The following is a 26,577-nucleotide window of genomic DNA, read 5'->3' as shown; positions in this document are numbered from 1 at the left end:
ACATTAAGAGTGACACAGTACTTTGTCAGAGTACTATAGAGGCACTGAAGAAGAAAGTAAATCAATAAATAAATGTGCTGCTTCACAAAGATCTTCACAACTGTGAATTCTATGATTTACAAATTTATTTATTAAATGCAATTATCATGTCAGCATTTTCTCACAATAAAGGCATATTTTAGACCTTATTTAACAAAAAGTGAAATGCGAAGGATATGGAAGATCAGCACATACTTATAAAAGTCAATAAGTATATTGTTCTATACTACATTGCACTTCTAAATGACTTAATTCTCAATTCCTTACATCAACACACGACACACCATTCAAAGATACATCTATAAAATTCTTTGGCAACAGGATGAGCAGTAACAAAGGAACACATTTTGTCCAGCACTGTCCACATCTTCTCCTGCTTTGTACTGTATGATCACATACAGAGAGTGTTGCTAGAAAGTTAAAATGGGACCCTCTCGATGATCCAAAATGTCTGGAAAAGAAACAAAATGCATGCTGATTAAAAAAATCACAACAACATTATTGGAAGCAGCAGCGCTAGAAAAGTATCTCAAGTATTATTTATTACTACAGATGCACTTTCCTTTACGGAAAAGATTGATCTGCAACATGCCCTGCCCCTTGGCTGTGAAGTGTGAAACATGTGTGAGTGGCAGAATTCGGTATCCTTTCAGGATAAAAGTAGTGTAAGAGAAGAGATAGGATGTAGCTTCTATCCCCTTATCTGCAAGTATGACGTACAGCCTGAACTGGTGATGTACATGAGACAGCGTGAGACACTTTTACAGGTGGAAAATCATCCACAACCTGTGTCAAGTCACAGACGTTACAGAAAGGGTAATGTAAATATAATCCTTGCACTAATAGTAGAACCATCAGTTAGGTGCTCCTTGAATTTCTTTCAGTGTGTAATATTGAACTTTAAAATGTGGTGACTAATATCAGTAATGTCTAAAGTTGGATATTTATCCAAACTTTTATTATTGAAATAGACACAAATTTATGCTTGATGTGTGTAGTATATTGAGCAAGCAATAAAGTAAACAAAAGAAAAAATTCAGAGTAGGTATTAAAATCCATGGAGAAGAAATAAAAACTTTAGGTTCACTGATGACATGGTAATTCTGCCAGAGACAGCAAAGCACTTGGAAGAGCAGTTTCACAGAATGGACAGTGTATTGAAAGGAGGATATAAGATGAACATCGTTGTTGTTGTTGTTGTTGTTGTTGTTGTTGTTGTTGTGGTCTTCAGTCCTGATGCAGCTCTCCATGCTACTCTATCCTGTGCAAGCTTCTTCATCTCCCAGTATCTATTGCAACCTACATCCTACTGAACCTGTTTGGTGTATTCATCTCTTGGTCTCCCTCTACGATTTTTACCCTCCACGCTGCCCACTAATACTAAATTGGTGATCCCTTGATGCCTCAGAACATGTCCTACCAACCAATCCCTTCTTCTAGTCAAGTTGTGCCACTAACTTCTCTTCTTCCCAGTCCTACTCAATACCTCCTCATTTGTTATGTGATCTACACATCTAATCTTCAGCATTCTTCTATAGCACCACATTTCAAAAGCTTCTATTCTTTTCTTGTCTAAACTATGTATTGTCCATGTTTCACTTCCATACATGGCTACACTGAATACAGATACTTTCAGAAACAACTTCCTGACACTTAAATCTATACTCAATGTTAACAAATTTCTCTTCTTCAGAAACACTTTCCTTGCCATTGCCAGTCTACATTTTATATCCTCTCTACTTCAACCAACATCAGTTATTTTGCTCCCCAAATAGCAAAACTCCTTTACTACTTTAAGTGTCTCATTTCCTAATCTAATTCCCTCAGCATCACCCGATTTAATTAGACTACATTTCATTATCCTCATTTCGTTTTTGTTGACGTTCATCTTACATCCTCCTTTCAAGACACTATCCATTCCATTCAACTGCTCTTCTAAGTCCTTTGCTGTCTCTGACAGAATTACAATGTCATCGGCGTACCTCAAAGTTTTTATTTCTTCTCCACGGATTTTAATACCTACTGCGAACTTTTCTTTTGTTTCGTTCACTGCTTGCTCAATATACAGATTGAATAACATCAGGAAGAGGCTGCAACCCTGTCTCACTCCCTTCCCAACCACTGCTTCCCTTTCATGCCCCTCGACTCTTATAACTGCCATCTGGTTTCTGTACAAATTGTAAATAGCCTTTTGCTCCCTGTGTTTTACCCCTGCCACCTTCAGAATTTGAAAGACAGTATTCCAGTCAACATTGTCAAAAGCTTTCTCTAAGTCTACAAATGCTAGAAGCATAGGTTTGTCTTTCCTTAATCTAGCTTCTAAGATAAGTCGTAGGGTCAGGATTGCCTCGCGTGTTCCAATATTTCTACGGACTCCAAACTGATCTTCCCCGAGGTCGGCTTCTTCTAGTTTTTCCATTCGTCTGCAAAGAATTCGCGTTAGTATTTTGTAGCCGTAACATATTAAACTGATAGTTCAGTAATTTTCACATCTGTCAACACCTGCTTTCTTTGGGATTGGAATTATTATATTCTTCTTGAAGTCTGAGGGTATTTCGCCTGTCTCATACATCTTGCTCACCAGATGGTAGAGTTTTGTTAGGACTGGCCCTCCCAAGGCTGTCAGTAGTTTTAATGGAATGTTGTCTATTCCCGGGGTCTTGTTTCGACTCAGGTCTTTCAGTGCTCTGTCAAACTCTTCACGCAGTACCATATCTCCCATTTCATCTTCATCTACATCCTCTTCCATTTCCATAATATTGTCCTCAAGTACATCGCCCCTGTATAGACCCTCTATATACTCCTTCCACCTTTCTGCTTTCCTTTCTTTGCTTAGAACTGGGTTTCCATCTGAGCTCTTGATATTCATACAAGTGGTTCTATCTTACCCCTAGTGAGATAAGCCTCTCTGTCCTTACATTTATCCTCTAGCCATGCCTGCTTAGCCAATTTGCACTTTCTGTCGATCTCATTTTTGAGACGTTTGGATTCCTTTTTGCCTGCTTCATTTACTGCATTTTTATATTTTCTCCTTTCATCAATTAAATTCAATATTTCTTCTGTTACCCAAGGATTTCTACTAGCCCTCGTCTTTTTACCTACTTGATCACCTGCTGCCTTCACTACTTCATTCCTCAAAGCTACCCATTCTTCTTCTACTGTATTTCTTTCCTCCATTCCTGTCAATTTTCCCTTATGCTCTCCCTGAAACTCTGTACAACCTCTGGTTTAGTCAGTTTATCCAGATCCCATCTCCTTAATTTCCCACCTTTTTGCAGTTTCCTTGAGTTTTAATCTACAGTTCATAACCAATAGATTGTGGTCAGAGTACACATCTGCCCCTGGAAATGTCTTACAATTTAAAACCTGGTTCCTAAATCTGTCTTACCTTTATATAATCTATCTGATACCTTTTAGTATCTCCAGGATTCTTCCATGTATACAACCTTCTTTTATGATTCTTGAACCAAGTTTTAGCTATGATTAAGTTATGCTCTGTGCAAAACTCTACCAGGCGGCTTCCTCTTTCATTTATTAGCCCCAATCCATATTCACCTACTACGTTTCCTTCTCTTCCTTTTCCTACTATCGAGTTCCAGTCACCTATGACTATTAAATTTTCATCTCCGTTCACTATCTGAATAATTTCTTTTGTTTCATCATACATTACTTCAACTTCTTCATCATCTGCAGAGCTAGTTGGCATATAAACTTGTACTACTGTAGTAGGCATGGGCTTCATGTCTATCTTGGCCACAATAATTACCCTCTCTCCTATTTTTTTTATTCATTATTAAACCCACTCCTGCATTACCCCTATTTGGTTTTGTATTTATAACCCTGTATTCGCCTGACCAAAAGTGTTGTTCCTCCTGTCACCGAACTTCACTAATTCCCACTATATCTAACTTTAACCTATCCATTTTCCTTTTTAAATTTTCTAATCTACCTACCCAATTAAGGGATCTGACATTTCACACTGATCTGTAGAGTGCCAGTTTTCTTTCTCCTGATAACGACGCTCTCTTCAGTAGTCCCCACCCGGAGATCCGAATGGGGGACTATGTTACCTCCGGAATATTTTACCGAAGAGGACACCATCATCATTTAACCATACTAAAGCTGCATGCGCTCGGTAAAAAAATACGGATGTAGTTTCCCCTTGCTTTCAGCCCTTCGCAGTACCAGCACAGCAAGGCCGTTTTGGTTAGTGTTACAAGGCCAAATCAGTCAATCATCCAGACTGTTGCCCCTGCAACTACTGAAAAGGCTGCTGCCCCTCATCAGGAACCACATATTTGTCTGGCCTCTCAACAGATACCCCTCCGTTGTGGCTGCACCTACCGTACGGCCATCTGTATCGCTGGGGCACGCAAGCCTCCCCACCAATGGCAAGGTCCATGGTTCATGGGGGAGGGGGGGGGGGGGGGGGGAAAGATTAACTTCAACAAAAGCAAAACGAGGATAATGGAATGTAGTCAAATCAAGTCGGGTGATGCTGAGGGAATTGGATTAGGAAATGAGACACTTAAAGTAGTAAAGGAATTTTGCTATTTGGGGAGCAAAATAACTGATGATGGTCAAAGTAGAGAAGATATCAAATGTAGACTGGCAATGGCAAGGAAAGCTTTTCTGAAGAAGAGAAAGTTGTTAACATTGAGGATAGATTTATGTGACAGGAAGTCGTTTCTGAAAGTATTTGTAGGGAGTGTAGCCATGTGTGGAAGTGAAACATGGATGATAAATAGTTTGGACAAGAAGAGAGAAATGTGGTGCTACAGAACAATGCTGAAGAATAGATGGGTAGATCACATAACTAATGAGGAGGTTTTTAATAGGATGGAGGAGAAGAGGAGTTTGTGGCACAACTTGACTAGAAGAAGGGATCGTTTGGTAGGACATGTTCCGAGGCATCAAGGGATCACCAATTTAGTATTGGAGGTCAGCATGGACGGTAAAAATCGTAGAGGGAGACCTAGAGATGAATACACTAAGCAGATTCAGAAGGATGTAGGTTGCAGTAGATACTGGGAGATGAAGAAGCCTGCACAGGATAGAGTAGCATGGAGAGCTGCATCAAACCAGTCCCAGAACTGAAGATCACAACAACAACAACAATGTGTAGTAACTTCAACAAACATGCTGGTTTCAATCAAGAGATCAGGAAATGATTTTCATTGTGAAAGCGGACTGTTGGTTTGGGCAGCTGAAGTGAGTGAAGTACAGTCCCCATCCATTGCTGAAACTATGAAGACATTCTACAGCTTGCTGGATAGCAACTGTTGATGGAAAACTAACTTCCACTGAGAAGCTGACAAGTAATGTTGGAATAAGAACAAAGCGCAATAAAAATTACACGAGTGTGATTTTGCTCTTTAAACAAAATGAGGGACACAGACTATAACTGCACTAGAAGCTTGTACAAAGTTGTGTAAGCTTGGCCACTTGCACAAGCATCCTGGTATACATCATTATAATGAGTTTTAAAGTGCTAGTTTCAAATTGAACAACTGTTTTCCACTGTGCTGCACTGCACTGCACTGCACTGCACTGCACTGAGTAATATCTTGAGTATTTGCTGAAAGACACACTGTATCATTGTGGCCAGTGATTCACTGTTTCTGTGTACAAGAAATTAATGTGCATCAATGGGTGTGGATATGCAATCAGAGAAATTTGTGCTAACGAGAATGTGGAGTGAGTGTGTTTAAAAATAAACTAAGTGTGTTTAAATTTTGTGTTGTCTACAAGGTATCCCATTGACATACAGTCATTTTTAACAGCTAACATTTAGTCTAAGGAGTCTATAGTGTTATTCACATAAGTCAAATTTTCAGCAGGTTGGATCTCTAATGGCAGGCTGGGTAAGTAAATGAATGTGTGGGAGATACATAGGTTGGTGGTTCCAGTGATGGTTTTGGGTAATCAAAAAGATAGTACAGAATTATTACATTGGGTGCCTGAAATAAAACAACTCCTTGTTTTGCTTTCCTTTTTTGATACCCTAATGAAATACTCTCCAAAGAAAGTGATTTTGTATAATACATTAAATTTCATAAAATTTATTATTTCATTTATTTACTTGTATATCATGTTCGTCCACTATATGGCTAGCATTATTTTAAATTCACTAATTAAGCCATAATTAAGAAAAAATAGGTTGACATTGTTGTTTTTCACTATTTTATATAATGTGATTTGTATCTTATGCAAAAATCTTTTATATTGTATATGCCAGTTTAGGCATAAGATACGAAAGGATTTGTATACAGTTATTCATAATAAACTTGAACTTTTAATTGTTAATTTTATAAATTTGCACTCTAGTTTTGTTAACTTTATTGTTAAGAACATATAAATCAGGGGAGCAGAAGGCTCAGAAAAGCTCAGTAGGAGACAGTTCACACACATGACCACTGTGTCACATATCAATGTAATAATATACTTGTTTTACTACAGTTTTGTGACTATGTAGCCTGTTATGTGGAGTGGTCTCCCACCAAGAATTTTTGCAGCTTATCATTAACAAACCACTGTAAAATGACATGGTGCCTGGATTATTTCATGAAATTCACTTAACAAGATCCAGGTTTCCGATGAAATGGACCGGGATGACAACTTCAGCAGTAGCAGCAGGAAGCAGATTACTCCGAGTTACACCAAACTAAGGTATCTATAAGCAATGAACTAAACTTTATATGTCACTGCAGAACTAATAACTAAAGTGTAAGGTTTGGAAACTGTTCTATGAGTAAACATATGTATTTGTCTCAAAGTTATCTTTGAGTGGTGGAGGCGAGAGTGTAACAAAGACACCCCCATGATCACACATTCCTGATGTCGATGTCATTGGAACACAAGTATAAGAACAAACTTTTCAAATTCTCTGTTTAATCAAATAATCTTTCAATGATTATTTTTGTTGTATATTTGCCGCAATTCCAGGACAATCCCCCTCCCCAATGCCAAAAAAAAATTTTTCATTACATGCCACTGATTAAGATACCTTCTGTGTGCTACTGTAATGTCCTTGCACATAACATATAACAATAATAACCCTTTGGGATGCCATAGAGTATAACCAATGCAGACCTACTCTTCGGAAGAATTCTCTTTTGTGTGTGATTACCATTTTTGGACATTCCGTCACAGAGGAAGTACTCAAGATGGCGGCTAGTGTTAAAGTAAATCGTGTATCTCCGCGAAAAAAAGTAAAATTCGATGGAAAAAAGAAATCGTGTATGAGTTGTAAGGACGAGATATCAAAGCTAAATGAACGTAAACAAGTCTACAATTCATAATCAGTACTCTAAAACAGGATATAAAAGAACTTCAATCGGGAAAATACGGGAAGCAAGAAGACACGGCCTCCACAGGAAAATGGGAATCAGTGACTGAAGAAAACTCTATCCAGGAAGATAAATCTCAAAGAAGCAGTGTAACTTTAATACAAAAAAACAGTGCGCAAAAATCAAATGTAGTAAATCATGGAATACAGCCATTTGAAGAAAAACTGTTGCAAGGAACTGAAAGTAAACAAAAATGTGTGCAAACAAACAACTCTAGCATGGCAGCGGAAAAGCATGTAAACAGATCAAACTTTCCTCGAAATCGCAAACCTCCAGACATACCGGTAGTGAAAAGTAAACTGTAAAAATTCTCAAAGAAAGTTATTGACTGATTCTAATATCGTGTGCAAAAACAGATTCAGTGTGCTATCAGAAAAAAACGAACAGACAAATATACAAACGAAAGTTTTGGAACTGAAAACAACAAACAAAAACAGTCAACGTAAAAAACAAGATGCTGGCATTATTTATTTATTTTCTGATAGTCATGGAAAAGGACTGGCAAAGATCATGAACTAAAAACTAATAAATGAAAGTGTTATTAGATTTGTGAAGCCAGGTGCTCCACTGCGAGAAGTTACTCAGCATATTGACACACACAGTAACCATGGAAGTTGTAACTCTTGCATTATTTTAGCTGGCGCAAACGATGTCTACAAGAACGAGGCAAAATTCGCTTTGCGATCTTTAAGGGAAACATTGGCAAAAGTTATGGACATGAAAGTGTTCGTAATAAGCATCCCTATGCGACATGACCTCATCAAAACATCGTGTGTGAATGCAGAAATCGAAGCAACTAACCGAAAGTTCGAGAAAATATGCAAGCTCTTCAGCAATGTGACATATATTAATGCAGACAGTCAAAAAAGAGAAGATTTCACTACCCATGGATTGCATAGAAACATGAAAGGGAAAGTAGCACTGTGCGATGCAATCATGGAACAATTAAACCGAAATCAGCCAGGCTTAGTGCAGCCTCCAATTGTAGCAGCAGCAGCAATGGAATCACCAATTTCAAATGAAGAGCATATTACTCCAATGACTTCAGGAAGTGTTGAAGCGGCAAGAAGAGGATCCCCATCTAGCCTAGTTGCAGTTCCTGAAATTACAACTCCAAAAATTACAGCAGAAACACCATCACACTACAAGTCAACTCGCCCAACAGGAAAGATCCACAACGTTTTTTATGGCAAGTGATTCCAGAGAAATGTTGATTTCATCTTCTAAAACATCGCTCTAGAAAGAAAATTTCAATTGTAAAAGTGTTAAAAACGATATGTCATGTGCAGCTGTCGAACATAAGGTAGGCCAAAACAACCTAGTAAAGTCATCGTCGAAATTTATGCTCCTGCACCAAAATGTACAATCCTTAACAATATTTCTATCTCACTAACTTTATTTGATATCAGATGAACTAAAAGAAGTGTCAGTTATGTGTGTTAGTGAGCACTGGTTATCAGAAAATATGTTACATCACACAAGGATAGAGGGCTTTACCCTTTCATCTTTTTTTTTTTATAGGAAAACCTCCATGCATGGAGGAACATGCATATATGTTAGAGAGGACGTCAAACACGATAATTTAAAGTTCACCAACCAGCTAGGGGAAGAGCAAAACTTCGAAATTTCTGCTACACAACTGACAAATTTAAATATAATTGTTATTTGCATATATAGAAGCCCAGATGGAAACTTAACTACTTTCATTGAAAATCTTGAGAAGGCACTTAACAGTATAAAAATAGTTAGTAAAACAACCATCATATGTGGCAACTTTAATATAGATTTCAACAAGAACTAAAAAGACAGATTAAACCTTGATGCCTCATTAAAAACCTACAATATACATACAACTATCAAATCCCCCACCAGAGTCACCAAATCGTCAAGCAGTGCTATAGATCAGATACTAATAAATACGGATAAATATTTATACAAATCTGGAAATATGAATACAGGTTTCAGTGATCATTATGCACAGTTTATTGAATTCCCAGTAGAGACTGCAGGAAATACTGAACAACAAATGACAAGAAAAGGTAGAAATTTTAGCAAGCACAACCTAGAACACTTCAGGCACTTACTAAAAAAAGAAACATGGAATGATATAGACAACTATGAGGACACATGTAAAAGGTTTGACATGTTCATGGAAATATTCTCCCATTATTTCAATATTTCTTTTCCAGTTAAAAACCAAACATTAAAAACTAAAAAAAGAAATGTTACATGGCTGACGAAAGGCATTAAAATATCATGTGCTGAAAAAAAGAGACTTTATGAAATCTCAAAAACACAAAATGTTACAGAAGAATTTCTGGTGTATTTCAAGAATTATAAGAGAGTGCTTCACAAAGTCATAAAAGAAGCTAAAAAAACAACAAATGATCACCATATAAAAATGGCCAGGAACAAAATGAAAGCCATGTGGAAGATAGTCAGAGAACAAGTAAAAAATGAGACCTCCCAAAATGTAAATCTCCAGGTAATCCAAGATGGCAAACAAATTACAAATCCAGAAGAAGTAGCCAATGCTTTTAATACATACTTTGCAAATATTAGTGAAAAATTACTCTCTGACATAAAATCTTCAAATAAAAATCCTGCTACAACACCATCAAATCAAAATAGAAACTGCAACTCCCTATTTCTTACTCCAACCAACCCTAAGGAAATTATACTATCAATTAGAGAGTTAAAAACAAAATTTTGAACAGGTGTGGATGAGATTCCAGATTATGTCATTAAAAATGTGGGTGATCTCATTGCAATACCATTAGCCCACATTTTCAACAGTTCCTTAACAAATGGAGTCTTTCCTTCCTGCTTAAATACAGTGAAACTGAAAACACTGTTCAAAAAAGGGTAAGAAAGAAGACATAGCCAATTATAGACCTATTGCCTTGCTATCTACATTTTCGAAAATACTAGAAAAAAAATTTCATAAGATGTTGGTAGATTTTCTAGAAAAGTGCAAAATATTATCCACAACCCAACATGGCTTCCGGAAAGGCCGATCAACAGAAACAGCAATATATTAATTTCTGGGTGAAGTACTCGAAAAAATTGATAGTGGACAAAAAGTAACTGGCATATGCCTTGATCTGTCTAAGGCTTTCGACATCACAGAGCACACCCTATTGCTGCAGAAGCTTGAAAGAATTGGTATCAGAGGTATGCCTAACAACTGGCTTAAATCATATCTTACTGACCGCAAGCAAGTAGTAGAAATACATTTTCACAAAGAAAATAAATCAACAAGACACTATTCTGATTATAAAGCAGTAAAATATGAAGTACCGCAGGGCTCGGTACTGGGCCCCATCCTATTTTTGATATACATAAATGACCTAACATCAACCAACCAGTACCGTAGCACTATCCAGTTTGCAGATGACACAAGCATATTAGTCAGTGGGAAGACTGCAGAGATACTACAGACAAGGCTGTCTGAGGCATTAACAAATGTTGTAAACTGGTTCAACCAAAACAAACTAATAATAAATAAAAGTAAAACAGTAGCATTAAATTTTCATAATGTCAAGAGAAACACTGAAGAGGATATAAGAATTCAGATGTCAGACACAGATATTGCAAGTGTGCCTAATACAAAATTTCTGGGGGTCTGGCTACAGGATAATCTTAGATGGGAAACTCACATTGACAGCATATTAAAGAAGCTAAGTACCATGTGTTATTTAATGAGAGTGCTAGAAAACTGCTGTCCTAAGGACTGTCTAATGACAGTTTACTATTCTAATATACATTCTGTCCTAAAATATGGGATCACTTTCTGGGGTAACTCGCCATCCTGCCTAAAACTCTTCAGGATGCAAAAAAGAATAGTGAGAATCATGGCTGGAATAAAAAGTAACAAACCATGTACACCATTATTTAAAAGAATGGGGATTCTTCCCCTTCCATGTATTTTCCTATTTGAAACTGCAATGTTTATAAAGAAATATACAATAACAAATCCTAGCATCCTCCCCAAAAATGAAAATGTTCATCATCATAATACAAGACAGAAAACTGACTTTCATGTACTCCATACAAAAACCAGTTTGTGCCAAAAAGGAACATTACACCATGGAAAAGTTATCTACAATAAATTGCCAAGAGAAATTAAAGTAAAGACTGATGTAAAAAAAATTTTAAAGTAGCATTAAAAGAATATCTGTTAACACGTTGCTTTTATAGCGTGGAAGAGTTCCTCCAAAATCCTCGAGAGTCTAAGTGATGATTATGCAAATACTGTAACCATTAATACTGGCCTATAAATACATTCAGATGTAATTCTCAAGTTTCTAATGGGGTTCAAAAGTATAAGTTGTATACCGACTTGCCCAGTATATGAAGTGCTGTAAAATTTTGTGAACATAATTTTCTAGCTTCTAAAGTGTTTTAATTGTAAGATAAACTTTGACCTGTCCAATATCTGATGTGCTGTACTGTACATGTAAGATTTACTGGACCAATAAATACAATACAATACAATACAATTTATGGGAGCAGAACAAGGTGAACTCACATGACCTGCGGACGGCGTGTACCCATAGTGAATGACAAATGGTTATCAGCCCAGCTCAGCAGTGGAGTATTTCCCGCATGAGAAGCAGTGCAAGGGTCTTTTGTGTCTAATGCTATCATCATCTTTCAAGAATAAACTGATAGAGCAAAAAATCTTTATCCGGAAAACTAAAGGCCCATGACTAACTTGCACACATATATAACTCCTTCAACGTTGACTAAACATGCACTCTTCAGAGTAATTACATATCATACAATGTGACATTGATGTTTCCTCATTATCATGTGCACAAACATGGTGAATAAATATTTTGCTTAACAGTTCCTTCAGCCTAATATAAACAAAATGTTTCCATTACATTCAATTGTTTGCCTCTTTCATTCAAAGTTCACTGTAACACAGAAGAACCAACATACAAACAGACAAAATAATAGGACATTGCAATTATAACACTGTACCACAACTCTGTCATATCTTAACACATTGATTACATTTTGTAATTAAAGTATCATACATAGCATCATCAACACTTCCTAACTATAGGAATCTCGACCTCACCTGCCTACATGATTTTAGCCATAATAGTTATTACTTACTACTACTTCAAGCAGAAAATTGCTCTAATTCCATCCCTTCCAACCTTCAACCTTCAACCTATGGGTCCAAATCAGTAATAATGGCACCAACAAGAGACAGTCTGAGAAAGGACAGAATCAACTGTGAATGAAAAATCCGTGTGTAAGCTAAGGACTAGTGAAGTCGAAAAGAAGTGTATATACTGTTAAGGGCAAAGTGGGGACAAAAAATGTAAATAAACCAGTACTTATGTTACAGTCAGTTTTCAATGGAAATCCAGAGACTGGATTTTTCTTAGGAGGATGGAATTGTATTGGGATAAACTATAGCAGTACTTGGAGCAGGAGCTGGAGAGTCGGAGCACCGGGCATCATCAGGTGCTGGCCATCAACTTGTGTGATCAGCACCCATCAAGCAGAAGCACCCACATCCATGACACTGTACTGGGTGTCAGTGCCCTGGGGCTAGCCTTCGAGGAGCCACTCCAGTTTGATTGGCTTCGGTGTGACAACTGTCACTCCAGTCATTTCTTCTGTTCCAGAACAGTTTCCTAGTGACACAGAAATGCCAGCCTTATGTGAACTCAATGCTGATCAGTTGCATTTAACACCCTCCTGAACCAGCTATCATCATCATCATCATCATCATCATCATCATCATCATCATCCAAAGCCATATTGGCGATGCTGCTGCCACTATTGTTGCCAGGCTACAAAACTCTGCCTGCTGCTCAAGTGCTCTGTAGCCTTCTTTGGACTACGACATGGGGTATCCAGCCATTGCTGCCTCTGCCAAAATATCAACATGAGACTTCCATGTTCTGCACCACTGGATATGGCACAGTTTGCCACCTCACAGCAGCTATGTTGCTCCTGTATGACGCGGACCAGAAAACATGAGCCTTCTCTTGAACCAGCTGCCACAGCAGAGGAGTCTGAAGTGCTATTATATGCACACTGGGCCGAAGGTTGGTGCACTGGGAGATGCTGAACAATACGTTCACCTTGTTCACCATCTACACTAGTAGTCAGAAGGTCCAATCATTGTAAAAACGCAATAATAAAGAACATCCCGTATCTACAATCTTCCTTCTCCTGTTGCACTTGCATCCATCTTTGATAGAGAACCACCGCCCACACTCAGTTACCCTGCTATATCCTGTTATATTGAGTTTCACAGCATTAGTATAAAATTCACAAACTGTTCTGCACTGGTCTGCACTACACAGAGCAACTTCTTGAATATTTGCTGAAAGTCACACTGCACCACTGTGGTCAGTGATTCATTGTTCCTGCATATTAGTGATTAACGTATATGAATGGGTAGGTGTATGCAAGCTGAGAATATATGAGGGTAATCCCAAAAGTAAGATCTCCTATTTATTTTTATAAGTACATAGACCTGTTTATTTCTACAATGGTTTACAATGGTTTACAATGGTTTACATCAGTTTACAGCTTGAACATTTAGCTATTTTTCAACATTATCACCGTTTCTGCCGATGCATTTTTGTAGATGCTGTGGAAGTTTTTGTATGCCCATGTCATACCAGCTCGCCGCCATGCTGTTCAGAAAGTTATTAACCTCTTCTTTCACCCCATCGTCGGAGCTGAATCACTTTCCGGCCAAATGTTCTTTTAACCTAGGGAACAGGTGATACGTTACTGGGTGCCAAGTCAGGACTATAGGGTGGGAGGGTGATTATGTTCCACTGAAACTGTTGCAGGAGAGAAACGGTTTGCCAAGCAATGTGTGGGCGAGCGTTGTCATGCAGAATGTGTATGTCCTTGCTCAACATTCCTCTTCTCAGGTTCTGAATTGCCCATTTGAGGTTTTTCAGAATCTCACAGTACCTGTCAGCGTTAATTGTGGTCCCAGCGATTTAGCTCCAATGACAAGGTGAAAGAAGAGGTTCATAACTTTCTGAACAGCATGGCAGCGAGTTGGTATGACATGGGCATACAAAAACTTCCACAGCGTCTACAAAAATGCATCGACAGAAATGGTGATCATGTTGAAAAATAGCTAAATGTTCAAGTTGTAAACTGATGTAAACCATTGTAGAAATAAACAGATTTATATACTTATAAAAAATAGGAGATCTTACTTTGGGGATTACCCTCATATGTGCAGACTCCAACTTGTACAAAATGTAATCAGTGAGTTAAAAAATGACAGAGTTGTGTTACAGCATCATAATTGCAATGTTCTACAATTTTGTCTGGTCCTACATTGTTTCATCTGTGTTAACAGTGGATTCTGCAGCATTTAGTCAAGAGCAACTTTGAAAGGGAGTAACTTTTATTTTTGTGTGGAACACAATCTCTGCTGCACTCAGTCCAATAGCTAAACCATATATTAACAGGCTTCTTCACTGATGAGACTATTCAAACAGGCATGTCGTTGCTATGAAAATTAATTACCAAGAGATGCAGGTAGTGACAGTGGCTTCCACAGGCCCAACAATTTCCATCAGAGCTTAGTGACTGTAAGTGGCACCTTGCTTGACACAGTATATGATCTGTTCAGTTTTTTCATCCATAATTACATGCAAAAGAACTAACGGAATAAACCATCTGGGAAAAAGATTGGTTTTTGGTTGGTTGTTTTGGGGAAGAAGACCAGACAGCGAGGTCACCTTTCTCATCGGATTAAGGAAGGACGGGGAAGGAAGTCGGAAGTCGGCCGTGCCCTTTCACAGGAACCATCCCGGCATTTGCCTGGAGCGATTTAGGGAAATCACAGAAAACCTAAATCAGGATGGCTGGACACGGGATTGAACCGTCGTCCTCCCGAATGCGAGTCCAGTGTGCTAGCCACTGCGCCACCTTGCTCGGTGGGAAAAAAGAAATAATAATAATAATAATAATAATAATAATAATAATAAAAACAACAACAACAACAATCTGTAACACAGTTCTGCACTGAGTGGTTTTAAGCTGAGTGTATGACCTGCACTAGAGCTATAGCAATTCTGTAATAGTCTAAGCTGTAGCTTTCTAAACTTATGCAGGAGTTGCCTGGTCCTCAAAACCAGGCTGTTCCAATGCTTCCCTCTGAAGCACTGGTTACAGCGAACACCCTCGGCTTAGCTGCTAGCATGTAAGGACAGACATTTGGAACAGCCACCACTGAACTGTGACGAAGTGATAAATTCACCTCGCTTGCCACCTACCCTACCTTCTATCGCCCACCAGACTCATCTCCTGATGAAACAGAAAACTTTAGAGAAAACCTCAGTTCACTTGTACATAAGTTTCCCAATCATACTGTAATCATTGGTGGGGACTTAAATCATCCAACAATTAACTGGGAAAATTACAATTTTGTTAGTGGTGGGCATGATAAGACAGTCTGTGAGACATTACTAAATGCCTACTTTGAAAACTACATACAACAGATCATTAAGGACACCACTCGTGATGGAAATATATTAGATCTAACAGGAACAAATAGAACTTGTCCATGTGAGGATGTTCACACTGAAACTGATATCAGTGACCATGACGTGGTTGTGGCAACAATGATTACCAAAGTTCAAAATCAAGCAGAAAGATATATATATTGAGTAAACTAGATAAAAAAAATATATCAGTAGTGTCATATCTAAATAAGGAACCCGAAACTTTCAACATGGAGCACGAGCACGTAGAGGAACAATGAGACAAGTTTAAAAGAACAGTTGACCATGTACTGGAAGATATGTACTCAGTAAAACAGTTCATAATGGGCTCTGGCTCTGAGCATTATGGGACTTAACATCTATGGTCATCAGTCTTCATAATGGGAGGGAACCTCTACAGTACACAAGTCACTGTAAAGACACTTCCAAAGAAAGAGAAAGAGATTACTGCATAGTAGGTGTAAAACAAAGCATAGGGCAATAGGTAGAGAGATGCTGAATGAAACATATTTGCCTGTCGAGAGAGTAATATGTGATGCCTTGAATGACTACTGCAGCAGAATATGGCCAAATGATCTTTCACAGAAACCAAAGAAATTCTGATTGTATGTAAAGGCAGTTAGTGGTACCAAAGTTTGTTTCCAGTTCCTAATGAATGAGACAGGAAATGAAATTGACGGTAGTAAGCTGAAATGCTTAACACATTTTCAAACACTCCTTTACAAAGGAAAACCCATGAGAATTGCCCCAATTAAATCTTTGTATCACTGAAAATATAAGTGAAATCAGTATTAGCGTAAGTGGTGTTGAAAAACAGCTGAAATCATTAAACTGAACAAAGCTGCAGGGCCTAATGGAATTTCTATAAGATTATATACTAAATTTGCAGCTGTGTTCACCCCCTCTTGTAACTATAATCTATGCAGATCCCTCAAATAAAAGACTGTCCGAGTTCTTGGAAAAAAGCACAGGACACACTCATGTACACGAAGGGTTGTAGAAGTGATTCACAAAACTATCATCCAATCAATTTGTTGTAGAATTTTAGAAGATATTCTGAGCTCAAACACATTGAGGTATCTTGAACAGAATGACCTCCTCGATGCCAACCAGCATGGATTCCAAAAACGTCAGTCACGTGACACCCAATTTGCTCTTTTCTCACATGACATACTGAAAGCTTTAAGCTTTGCATCAAGACAATCAGGTAGACACAGTATTTTTTTATTTCTGAAAAGCACTGACTCACTACCACACCCACATTTATTGTCAAAAGTACGACATATGGGTATCTAGTAAAATTTGTGACTGGATTCAGGACTTTCTCGTAGGAAGAATGCAGCACGTTACCTTGCACAGAGAGTCATCATCAGATGAAGTACTTTTGGATGTTCCCCAGGAAATTGTATTGGGACCTTTGCTCTTCATGTTGTATATTAATTATCTTGCAGACAACATTAATAGTAACGTCAGGCTTTTTGCATATATGCAGTTATCTATAATGAAGTACTATCTGAAAGAATCTACATAAATATTCAGTCATTTATTGATCAGATTTTGAAGTGGTGCAATGACTGTCAACTTGCTTTAAATGTTCAGAAATATAAAATTGTGCACTTCACAAAACAAAAAATGTTGTATCCTATGGCTATAATATCAACAGGTCACTGCTGCAATTGGCCAGCTCATGCAAATGAATACCTGTGTGTAACACTTTGTCGGGATATGAAATGGAATGATCCCATGGATAAAGCAGGTAGTACGTGGGTGGTTTGAAAAGTTCTCAGAATGGAATAGAAAAAAAGCACTTACATCACTGACACTTTTTTTTATTTTTCAGTGTAGTCTCCTTGTAGATTAATGCACTTGGTCCAATGATATTCCAGTGTCTTGATCCTATCTCGAAAATGAGTTTCCTCCAGGCCTGCAAAATATTTGTCAAGTCCTGCTAACAATTCTTCGTTTCATGTGAAGCTTCGTCCACCACGAAAAATTTTCAGTTCTGGAAAGAGATGGAAGTCTGATGGAGCCTTATTAGGTGCATAAGGTGGGTGTGGCAACAATTCATACCTTAGTTCATATAATTCTGCTATGGTGACGGCAAGTGTGCGGGCATGCATTGTCTTGATGGAAGATGACTTTCTTCCTTGCTAAATCTGGCCTTCTTTCATGTATCTTTTGTTGCAATTTGTCCAGGAGGTTAGCATAGTATTCTCCAGTAATTGTTTTCCCAGTGGGGAGGTAATCTATAAACAGAACTCCCTTCGCATCCCAGAACACAGATGCTATGACCTTTCTTGCTGAAGGAATTGTCTTTCCTTTCTTTGGTGGCAGTAAATCAGCGTGTTTCCACTGCTTTGACTGTTATTTTGTCTCTGGGGTTAGTAGTACACCCAACTTTCATCTTTGGTCACAAACCGGCACAAAAAATCTTGTTTGTTTCTCCTAAACCGGGCCAGACTTGTTCCCGTATGTACATTCTCATGCGTTTTTGATCCAGTGTCAAAAGTCATGACACCCATCTTGCGGATAATTTTTTCATTTTTAATTCTTCAGTTATAATGTGATATGCCCTTTCAGATGATATCTGGTAAGCGTGAGCAATTTCAAGCACTTTTAATCGGTGATCCTCCATGACCATTTCGTACACTTTTGAAATGATTTTTGGAGTAGCGACACATCTTTGTCAAACTTCTCAGTTCTCCCAACCAAATTTAAATTCATTTGACCGCTTGGAAACAGTTGAATATGAAGGAGCAGAGTCCCCCACTGTATTCTGGAAATTGGCATGAATGTCCTTTGCTTTCATACCTTTCTTTACATAGTACTTTATCACTGCTCAAATCTTGATTTTTTGCATCTTAGCAAATCACTAAGCGGGAACAACAATAGAGCGACATCACCGCCACAGCTCTCATCCAAGAGCACTGACGTGGCAAGTGTTTACAGGCAACAGTCCAATGAATATCACATGAACAGCTCATTGCACTAGTGCTGACCTCTCATGGTAATTCCGAGGACTTTTCAAACCACCCTTGTAAACTTTAGTTTATTGGTGGTATACAGGGGAAGTGCAATCAGTCAACAAAAGAAATTCCTTACAAATCACTCATGTCACTGGTTCTAGAATATTGCTCAAGCGTGTGTTACCTGTAACAAATAGGATTAATTGGGGATTGAACATATACAGAGAAACGTAGCACAAATGGTTCCAGATTCATTTCATCCATGGTAGTGTGTCGCTGAGGTACTGAAGGAAATGAAATGGAAGACTCTTGAAGATAGATGTACACAATACCGAGAATGTCTGTTACAAACTTTCACGAAGTGGTCTAAATAATGACTCTAGGCATATACTATAGCCCCTCGTATTGCATACACAGGGATTGTGAGGATAAGATTAGAATAATTACGGCACTCACAGAGGCATTCTTCCCATGCTCCATAATCAAATGGATCAGAAAGGAACCCTAATAATTGGTACAATGGGACATACCCTCTGCAATGCACCTGATGGTGGTTTGCAGAATACTGATGTAGATGAAGATAATAACTGGACCACACAGTTTCTGGGCAAGCCCACTCTAGAGTCGGATATCTTCTATCCCCCCCCTTCCCATTCCAGCAGTTTTTCTCCCTTCTCTGTTTCCCTCCTCACTTCTCACAAGTCCACAGTCCTTCTCGAGTCTCACACAGGTCCTGCCCCTTACCTCCTATGTTTGCCTCCATAGTCTTTTCCCTTACTCTGCTTACTCTTCTCAACCCACACCCTTCCTAGCACCTCTCTCCTCTTCCTACCTGCTCTCTTGCGGCAGCACAGCCTCTCAATGCTGCACTCAGCACCCCTGTCCCTGGCTCTGGTATGTCCCTCCACATCCCCACAGGCAGCATTACTGCATCTTCCCTCGCTCCTATACTGCTTTCCTTCCCCCTCCCTACCCCATGCCTGTTTTGTATCTCCACTACCCATCCCAGCCAAGGTCACTACTTGCTGCAGTCGAACCTCAGCAACATGAGCCCATTCCACCCCCTACGTTCTGGGTTGATGATGACAGCCATATTGTACTAGACAGCTCATGTGTACAGTCACAGAGTTTAATAATGGATCGCATATCGTAATGACTGATGCCGCAACTGTATAATTCTTTTTTAACATTTATTCTAAAGGACTCAGCTGTAATTAGTGGCACTTCATAACTACTTCCAATCACATTTAATGATCATCTTCAGATTTGAAAATAAATGTAATAAACATTAAGAAATAACTACTTCAATAAACAATAATGACTGAAAATATTTAAAATTATTATTAAAGTTGTGCCTGTTTAATCATGAGTTGTGGAAAGTAAAAATTCTTTCTAAGGAACACAAAATAAAAGAAACACCACCATAGAACACTTGTGACCGCATTCTGTGGCATCTTGCATTTTACTAAACCCAATTTCCATCATACAGGTCCATTTGTCATGGATAATTGGTAGGGGACAGAGGAAGATGAGAGGAAGGATGGTGGAGGGGGTGGGGGTGGGGACGGGGAGGAAATGTGCAGTATTTAAAAAATAACAAAGACATTGTCTAAAAGATGTAATACAATTAATTTAAAACTAATAAATAATTTAGATAATGCACCTAACACACACATGATAAATCTTGTTAAAATATGTATTTACAGTAAAACATTGATCTAAAACAGAGTGCACACAGTTTTCACCAGAGAGCATCTGAGGTTTGTCTTCCACCTGTGCACACTGGGCTCAATCTGCCTTTGGCCATGCTGCCAGCAAGTGCAGGGGGGCTGCTAAGATGATCATCTGTTGAATAGTGCTGTGCAAAGCTAGAGAGTTGCTGTTGGCTGGGGCATCCGAGTATGTTGCAAAAAATCATGAAGTCTCACAGCAGACTGACAATTTCTTCTGGTTCTTTCATGTGGTGTCCATATATTTCAAGCATTAACAGGAAACCCACTTACACATATCTCATTATGACTTCAATGTCATGGTATCTAACTATACACAAGATGGCATATTTCAGTTCCTTAATTAATGGATTACTTAAGCTACCATTCAGTGAGCAGGATAAGAAAATTAAAAAGCCATTCTTAAGCAATTTTCTGTAAGTAATGGTTACATGACTGAAATAGTCACTAAAATGTTTCCAGAAATTAAAACAGAGTACATGGAAAGGGCAATACTATTACATTAATACTTACAATGTTAGTCTTATAAGTAGCTGCCATTACCCGTGGGCCAGCTAAAATATCTACAATTTCTTTTTTAAGTTATAATTTGTGTGTGTAAATATGTAGTTGGAATTTCAAAACATTTTCAAGTTTATTAGACTTTCTACTTTAAATACACATATTTTGTTATTGCTAGTGTTAAATCTTGAGTACACAGATGAAACTTTAACTAAACAGTAATCATTGCTGAAAAAATAGAAAAGTAATTCTAGTATTCAAATATGTAAGGAAACATGTGATCTTTCTGTCAAATATGTACAGAAACACGCAATCTTTCAGTCAAGTACGTAAAGAAACACATGATCTTCGTGTTTATATTTCTTTTACAGTCAATTTACATCTAAAGAAAGAGAAAAGACACAAGATCAAAGCAAATTTTTTCATTATTAGTAGAGGACAGTGTAATGTACATTGAAAGACGGAGAGATACACAGTCCAACATTATATTCACTGGACTCTTACACCCGCTTTCATTTCCTAATGTACCTGAAGGATAATTCATGATAACTATGCAGCAACTCATCTTCAAAAAAGTAGAATTACTAAAATTTTCAGATGACGTGCAACCTGAATTACCATCAAATACTTCATTTTCATCATCTATAGACTCATTGGGGTCTTTCAAAATCATTTTCTCCAAACATTTCTCTCCTTCACTGCACATTTTAACAAAAACATCAACAGAAAAGTGCAAAAAATTGATGACGCAGAGAGAACGCTATCATCACGTAATGTCTAAAACAAGAAAGGGTAATAAAGGTTTCAAAAAGGATGAATTGTTCAGATGATACTGCTACTGTCATCTACGAAGCCTTCAGACCTCATAGATGATTCGGGGGCTGTAGAAATGCATTTGAGACTGCAGAAAATCATCATAGCTTGCGCGATGTAATATTATGTCTGTTGTACATTCTCACTTGCCGCAAGTGCCATAATATTGTGCAAGACACACACTAAGTGTTAAGAGAGGAACATCAAGTGCAAAAATCTATTTACATGTCTACAGAATACAAAGGGTGTCAGATGCAATATGCCAACAGTTTCAGAAAACACACTTAAGACTAGCCTTTCACACAATTTAAACTCTTCATTTTAAACTAAAACAAGATACAAATAAATCAAGTTTTAAAATTAGTGCATCAAATGCAACAACCACCATAAACAGTATATAGGCCAAATTGGTAGAATTATTGGGATCTGATTTAACAAGGACACTTCACTACAAAATAATAAGAGAGCACTTGGAGATCATCTAATTGAAAGTAAACACTAGGTAGGTCCATGGGACACAGATCTCGAAATTTTCACACAGCACGTACAGGGCATTTTTTTGAACATTTAGAGCAATTCGAAATATTGGGACATCACCTAAAAGAACCAGACAAAACACTCCATCTCCAGAGGGAATTCAATAATTTTGACAAATACTCAGACAGTCTAGTCAGCGGCAACTCTCCAGGTTTACTACAGAGTCACTCAGCATGGGATGACTTCAGCAGCCCCACTGCACTTGTTGGCAGTGAGGCTGTAAGCAGACAGCTCAGTGCATGCTAGCGGAAAACACAACTCAGATGTCCTCTAGTGAAAAACATGTACACTCGATGTTTTGGATCAATATTTTAATTTAAATACTTAGTTTAACAAGATGTATCATGTATCAGTGTTAGGTACATTATCTAGATTGCTTCTTAGTTTTAAATTAATTATATCACATCTTTCAGACAATATCTTTGTTACATTCCAATACCATATAGTATCAGTGCTTTTTCTCTTACCCTCCTACCTTCCTCTAGCCATTACCCCTCATACATGTGACTATGTGATGGAATATTGGTTTGGTAAAAAACTGGATGTCATGGAATGTTGTTACAAGTGTACTATGGTGCTGTTACTTTTATTTTACTGCTTATGACTATATTCTTTTTAAAGAATTATTTACTTTTCACAATTCATAATTAATCAGGTACAATTTTAAGAATTTTAAATATTTTTAATTTATGTTATCAATTGAAACACTATATTATTATGTCTGAACATTAATTTTACACGCTTATTTAATTTCTTCTTTTCCTACTTTTTCTCTTTCCAAAATCTCTTCATTCTTTGATTGTGTTGCTGTTCCCTTTGTTCTGTTCACATTTTCACCGTTTCCTTCCTGTCTTTTACTTCAAATTTCACATTCATAATTTCGTTGCTGAATTTGCTTGTTTCATTTATCATTCTCCTATTGATTCCTGCTTGTTTTTGGTCATCTATTTTTTGAAGCCAATTTATTTTTTGATTGAGCTGTTTACTACACCAAAAATTGTCTTTGTAATTCTGTTGTTGTTGTTGTTGTTGTTGACTTTATGCATGTGTCCACAGAGTGTTTGTTGAAGTTTTCTGATCACATCTGTGAGTCTGCCTGTGTGTGTTAGTTAATTCTTTGATTGGTCTTTTACCCATATACCTTTTCTGTGTATTCATCCAAAAAAATTCTGGGGATGTTACATTCTATTTTTTTTCTGTCTCAGTGATACCTGATGCTCTGAGTGTAGTAGTTGTTGATGCTTAAAGTGCCTTTTGCAGTACAGCTTTATTGTAGTGCCTCAGTTTGGCCTTTCTTGGGGTATTTCTTTTATTGTGGTGCAGCCACGTGAGTTTGTACGCTTTCTGAAGTTTTTCTGTTCTCCCTATGTTGGATGTCTTGTTTGAGCCTCCTATTTGTGTGTATTCCCCTAGATACTTGAATTTTTTTCCATTCTTCTAATCTTTCTGTATTTTGTGTGCATGATGTGTATGTTGTGTTTTCTTTCCATATACAGCAATTTCTCATATCATATCTGTAGTGCTGTTCTGGCAGAGACTTTATATATGAGTTCCAGTGCTCCTTGTCCATTGTTGTGTTGAATGAGTGTTCTAGTTTTTCTGTCAATTCTGTATTCTTCTAGTGTGTCAAAGAGTGTCTGCCTGTCTACAGAGTTGTAGGCATTCTTAAGGTCCACAAATGTGACTACACTGTTGTCTGCATGTCTCAGCTTCAATATTGTCCACAGATCCCAAATCTGTTCACTATATGATCTTCCTTTTCTGAAACCTGCCTGGTATTCACCTATCTTTATATCAGATTGTGATTCTAATATGTTGAGTAATGCCTTGGATAGAATTTGGTAAGTGATAGGTAATAATGAGCTACCTGTTTAATTATCAGAAGCCTATCTTGTTACCATTTTCATACAGTTGGTGGATCAATGCACATTTCCACATGTGTGGATTTTCTCTGTAATCCATATTCTGTGAGAATGTTATGAATTTTTTTGTGATTTTTTTCTTTGAGTTTGCAGACTCAGTGATAAAGACATATTCCCCTGAGCATCTGTTATTTTACAATCTCCTATAACTCTGTGAGTGTAGGAAGTTTGGATTTGGTATTGTATTAAGGAACTTTAATTTTGTGTTTAGGTTTCTCATAACTGAAGAGTTTATCAAAGAATTTTTTAAAGTATTTTGATGTTTTCTTTAGTATATGTTTCTAGAGAGCCATTTGTTCTTGTAAGAGATATTTGGAGGCTGATAAGCCTTTATATTTTCTCTGAATATTTTTAGAAATTTCTCATCTTATTCCATTTGAAGACTTCCTTGATTTTAAATGGTTCAAATGGCTCTGAGCACTATGGGACTCAACTGCTGAGGTCATTAGTCCCCTAGAACTTAGAACTAGTTAAACCTAACTAACCTAAGGACATCACAAACATCCATGCCCGAGGCAGGATTCGAACCTGCGACCGTAGCGGTCTTGCGGTTCCAGACTGCAGCGCCTTTAACCGCACGGCCACTTCGGCCGGCCCTTGATTTTATTTAGACCACTTTTGCTGTAGGCAACTTTCATTCTTCCAGTATCTTTAAAAGATTTTTTCTGGACTTCATGGAAATCCAGCCCTGTTAGTGTTGTTCTATTACAGCTAAGCATCTCCCATGTCTGGATTCTTCATTCAATGACCTGAACAGGTCGTAAGCTGCGTTCCATCATCTAAGTTAGTGTCTATCCCGTTTTCTGTTGTATTTTGATTAATTTCCTCAATAATTTTGTCTTTGTTTATTTTGAAGTACTATGGGTCTGGTCTTAAAAGTATGTTCTGCATTGTTCTTTTCTGTTTCTTGGGTTTGGCCTAATTTTTACTTGTAGCGAGTGATGGTCAAACCCTAAGAACCCAATATGTTGTCCTAAATATTAAGTGTTCATCAGAGACAAGGGTATCATCAGGAGCACCCCACACCCCAGGGAAGCGTAATAGGGCTGCCCTTATTCCCTGTATACGTAAATGATCTGAAAGGGGAGCAGCAGTCTGCTGCTACTGATGCTGATGATGATGATGCTGCTGTGGTGTATAGGAAGGTGTTAATAATGAGTGACTGGAAGACAAAATTTCTAGTTGGTGTGATGAATGGCAGCTTGCTCTAAATGTAGAAAAATGTAAATTAATGCAGATTAGTGAAAAAAAAATCCTGTAATGTTCAAATAAGGCATTAGTAGTGTGCTGTTTGACACAATCACTTTGATTAAATATGTAGGCACAATGCTGCAAAGCAATACGAAATGAAATGAGCACATATGGAGGGTAATCAGGAAGGCAAATGATCAACTTAGGTTTATTGTGAGAATTTTGCAGAAGTGTAGCTTACTTATAAAAGAGATCACGTACAGAATGTTAGTGAGAGCCAATCTTCAGTATCAGCAGTGCCTGAGTGTTTAGGATCCTTAGCATGTTGGAGTAAAGGAAGACATCAAAACAGTTCAGAGGCAGCCAGCCAGATTTATTACCTGTAGGTTCCATCGACATGCAAGTGTTATGGAGGTGCTTTGTGAATTGAAATGGAAAGCCCTGGAAGGAAGATGACTTTCTTTTCAAAAAACACAATTGAGAAAATTTAGAGAACCAGCATTTGAAGTTTACTGCAGAATGATTGTACTGCCATCATCATACATTTTGCTTAAGGACCATGAAAATAAGCTAAGGGAAATTATGGCTCGTATGGAGGCATACAGACAGGCATTTTTCCCTCACTCTATTTGTGAGTAGAGAAGGACAGGAAATGACTGGCAGTGGTACACGGTACCCTCTACATGCACCAAATGGTGGCTCACGGAGTACTTTTGTAGCTGTAGATGTATATCCCTTTCATGTACTCACATTCAAAATCTGTCTTGCATTTTTGTTTCTTATGTACACACGATCTCTTCAGAATTCTCCTGATATGTTTATGGGCATTTTCCATGTTGAGTTTTGTCTTGTGTTTTGAAATTGTATCAACATTATTTCTAAGTTAAAGTATTGACAATAATGTATAACATGTTCCCCATTTTGTTCATGCATTTGTGTGCTGTACAAAGTAATAGTTATTTAATTATGTTTTATTTTATTCTATTTTTAGCTCTGAAGTTTAACATTAAATATGCTCA

At 37.7% G+C, this 26,577-nt stretch overlaps 1 protein-coding gene across 4 annotated transcripts in view; it reads right to left on the bottom strand.

Moving 5' to 3' along the window:
• Positions 1 to 234: 234 nt before the first annotated feature.
• Positions 235 to 26,577, bottom strand: part of LOC126251822 (uncharacterized protein KIAA0930 homolog) — a 126,268-nt gene continuing 99,925 nt past the window's right edge. For all 4 annotated transcript variants that reach the window (XM_049952483.1, XM_049952480.1, XM_049952481.1 and 1 more), the window contains one exon: positions 235 to 490. In XM_049952483.1, coding sequence (XP_049808440.1) covers positions 450 to 490 — 41 coding nt within the window. In that variant the 3' untranslated portion in view covers positions 235 to 449. The remainder of the gene's footprint in view (positions 491 to 26,577) is intronic.

This window comes from Schistocerca nitens, chromosome 4 (assembly GCF_023898315.1).
Source record: "Schistocerca nitens isolate TAMUIC-IGC-003100 chromosome 4, iqSchNite1.1, whole genome shotgun sequence".
NCBI lineage: Eukaryota > Metazoa > Arthropoda > Insecta > Orthoptera > Acrididae > Schistocerca > Schistocerca nitens.
The sequence above is the reverse complement of the archived record's forward strand: the minus strand, read 5'-3'. Positions and strand labels throughout refer to the sequence as shown.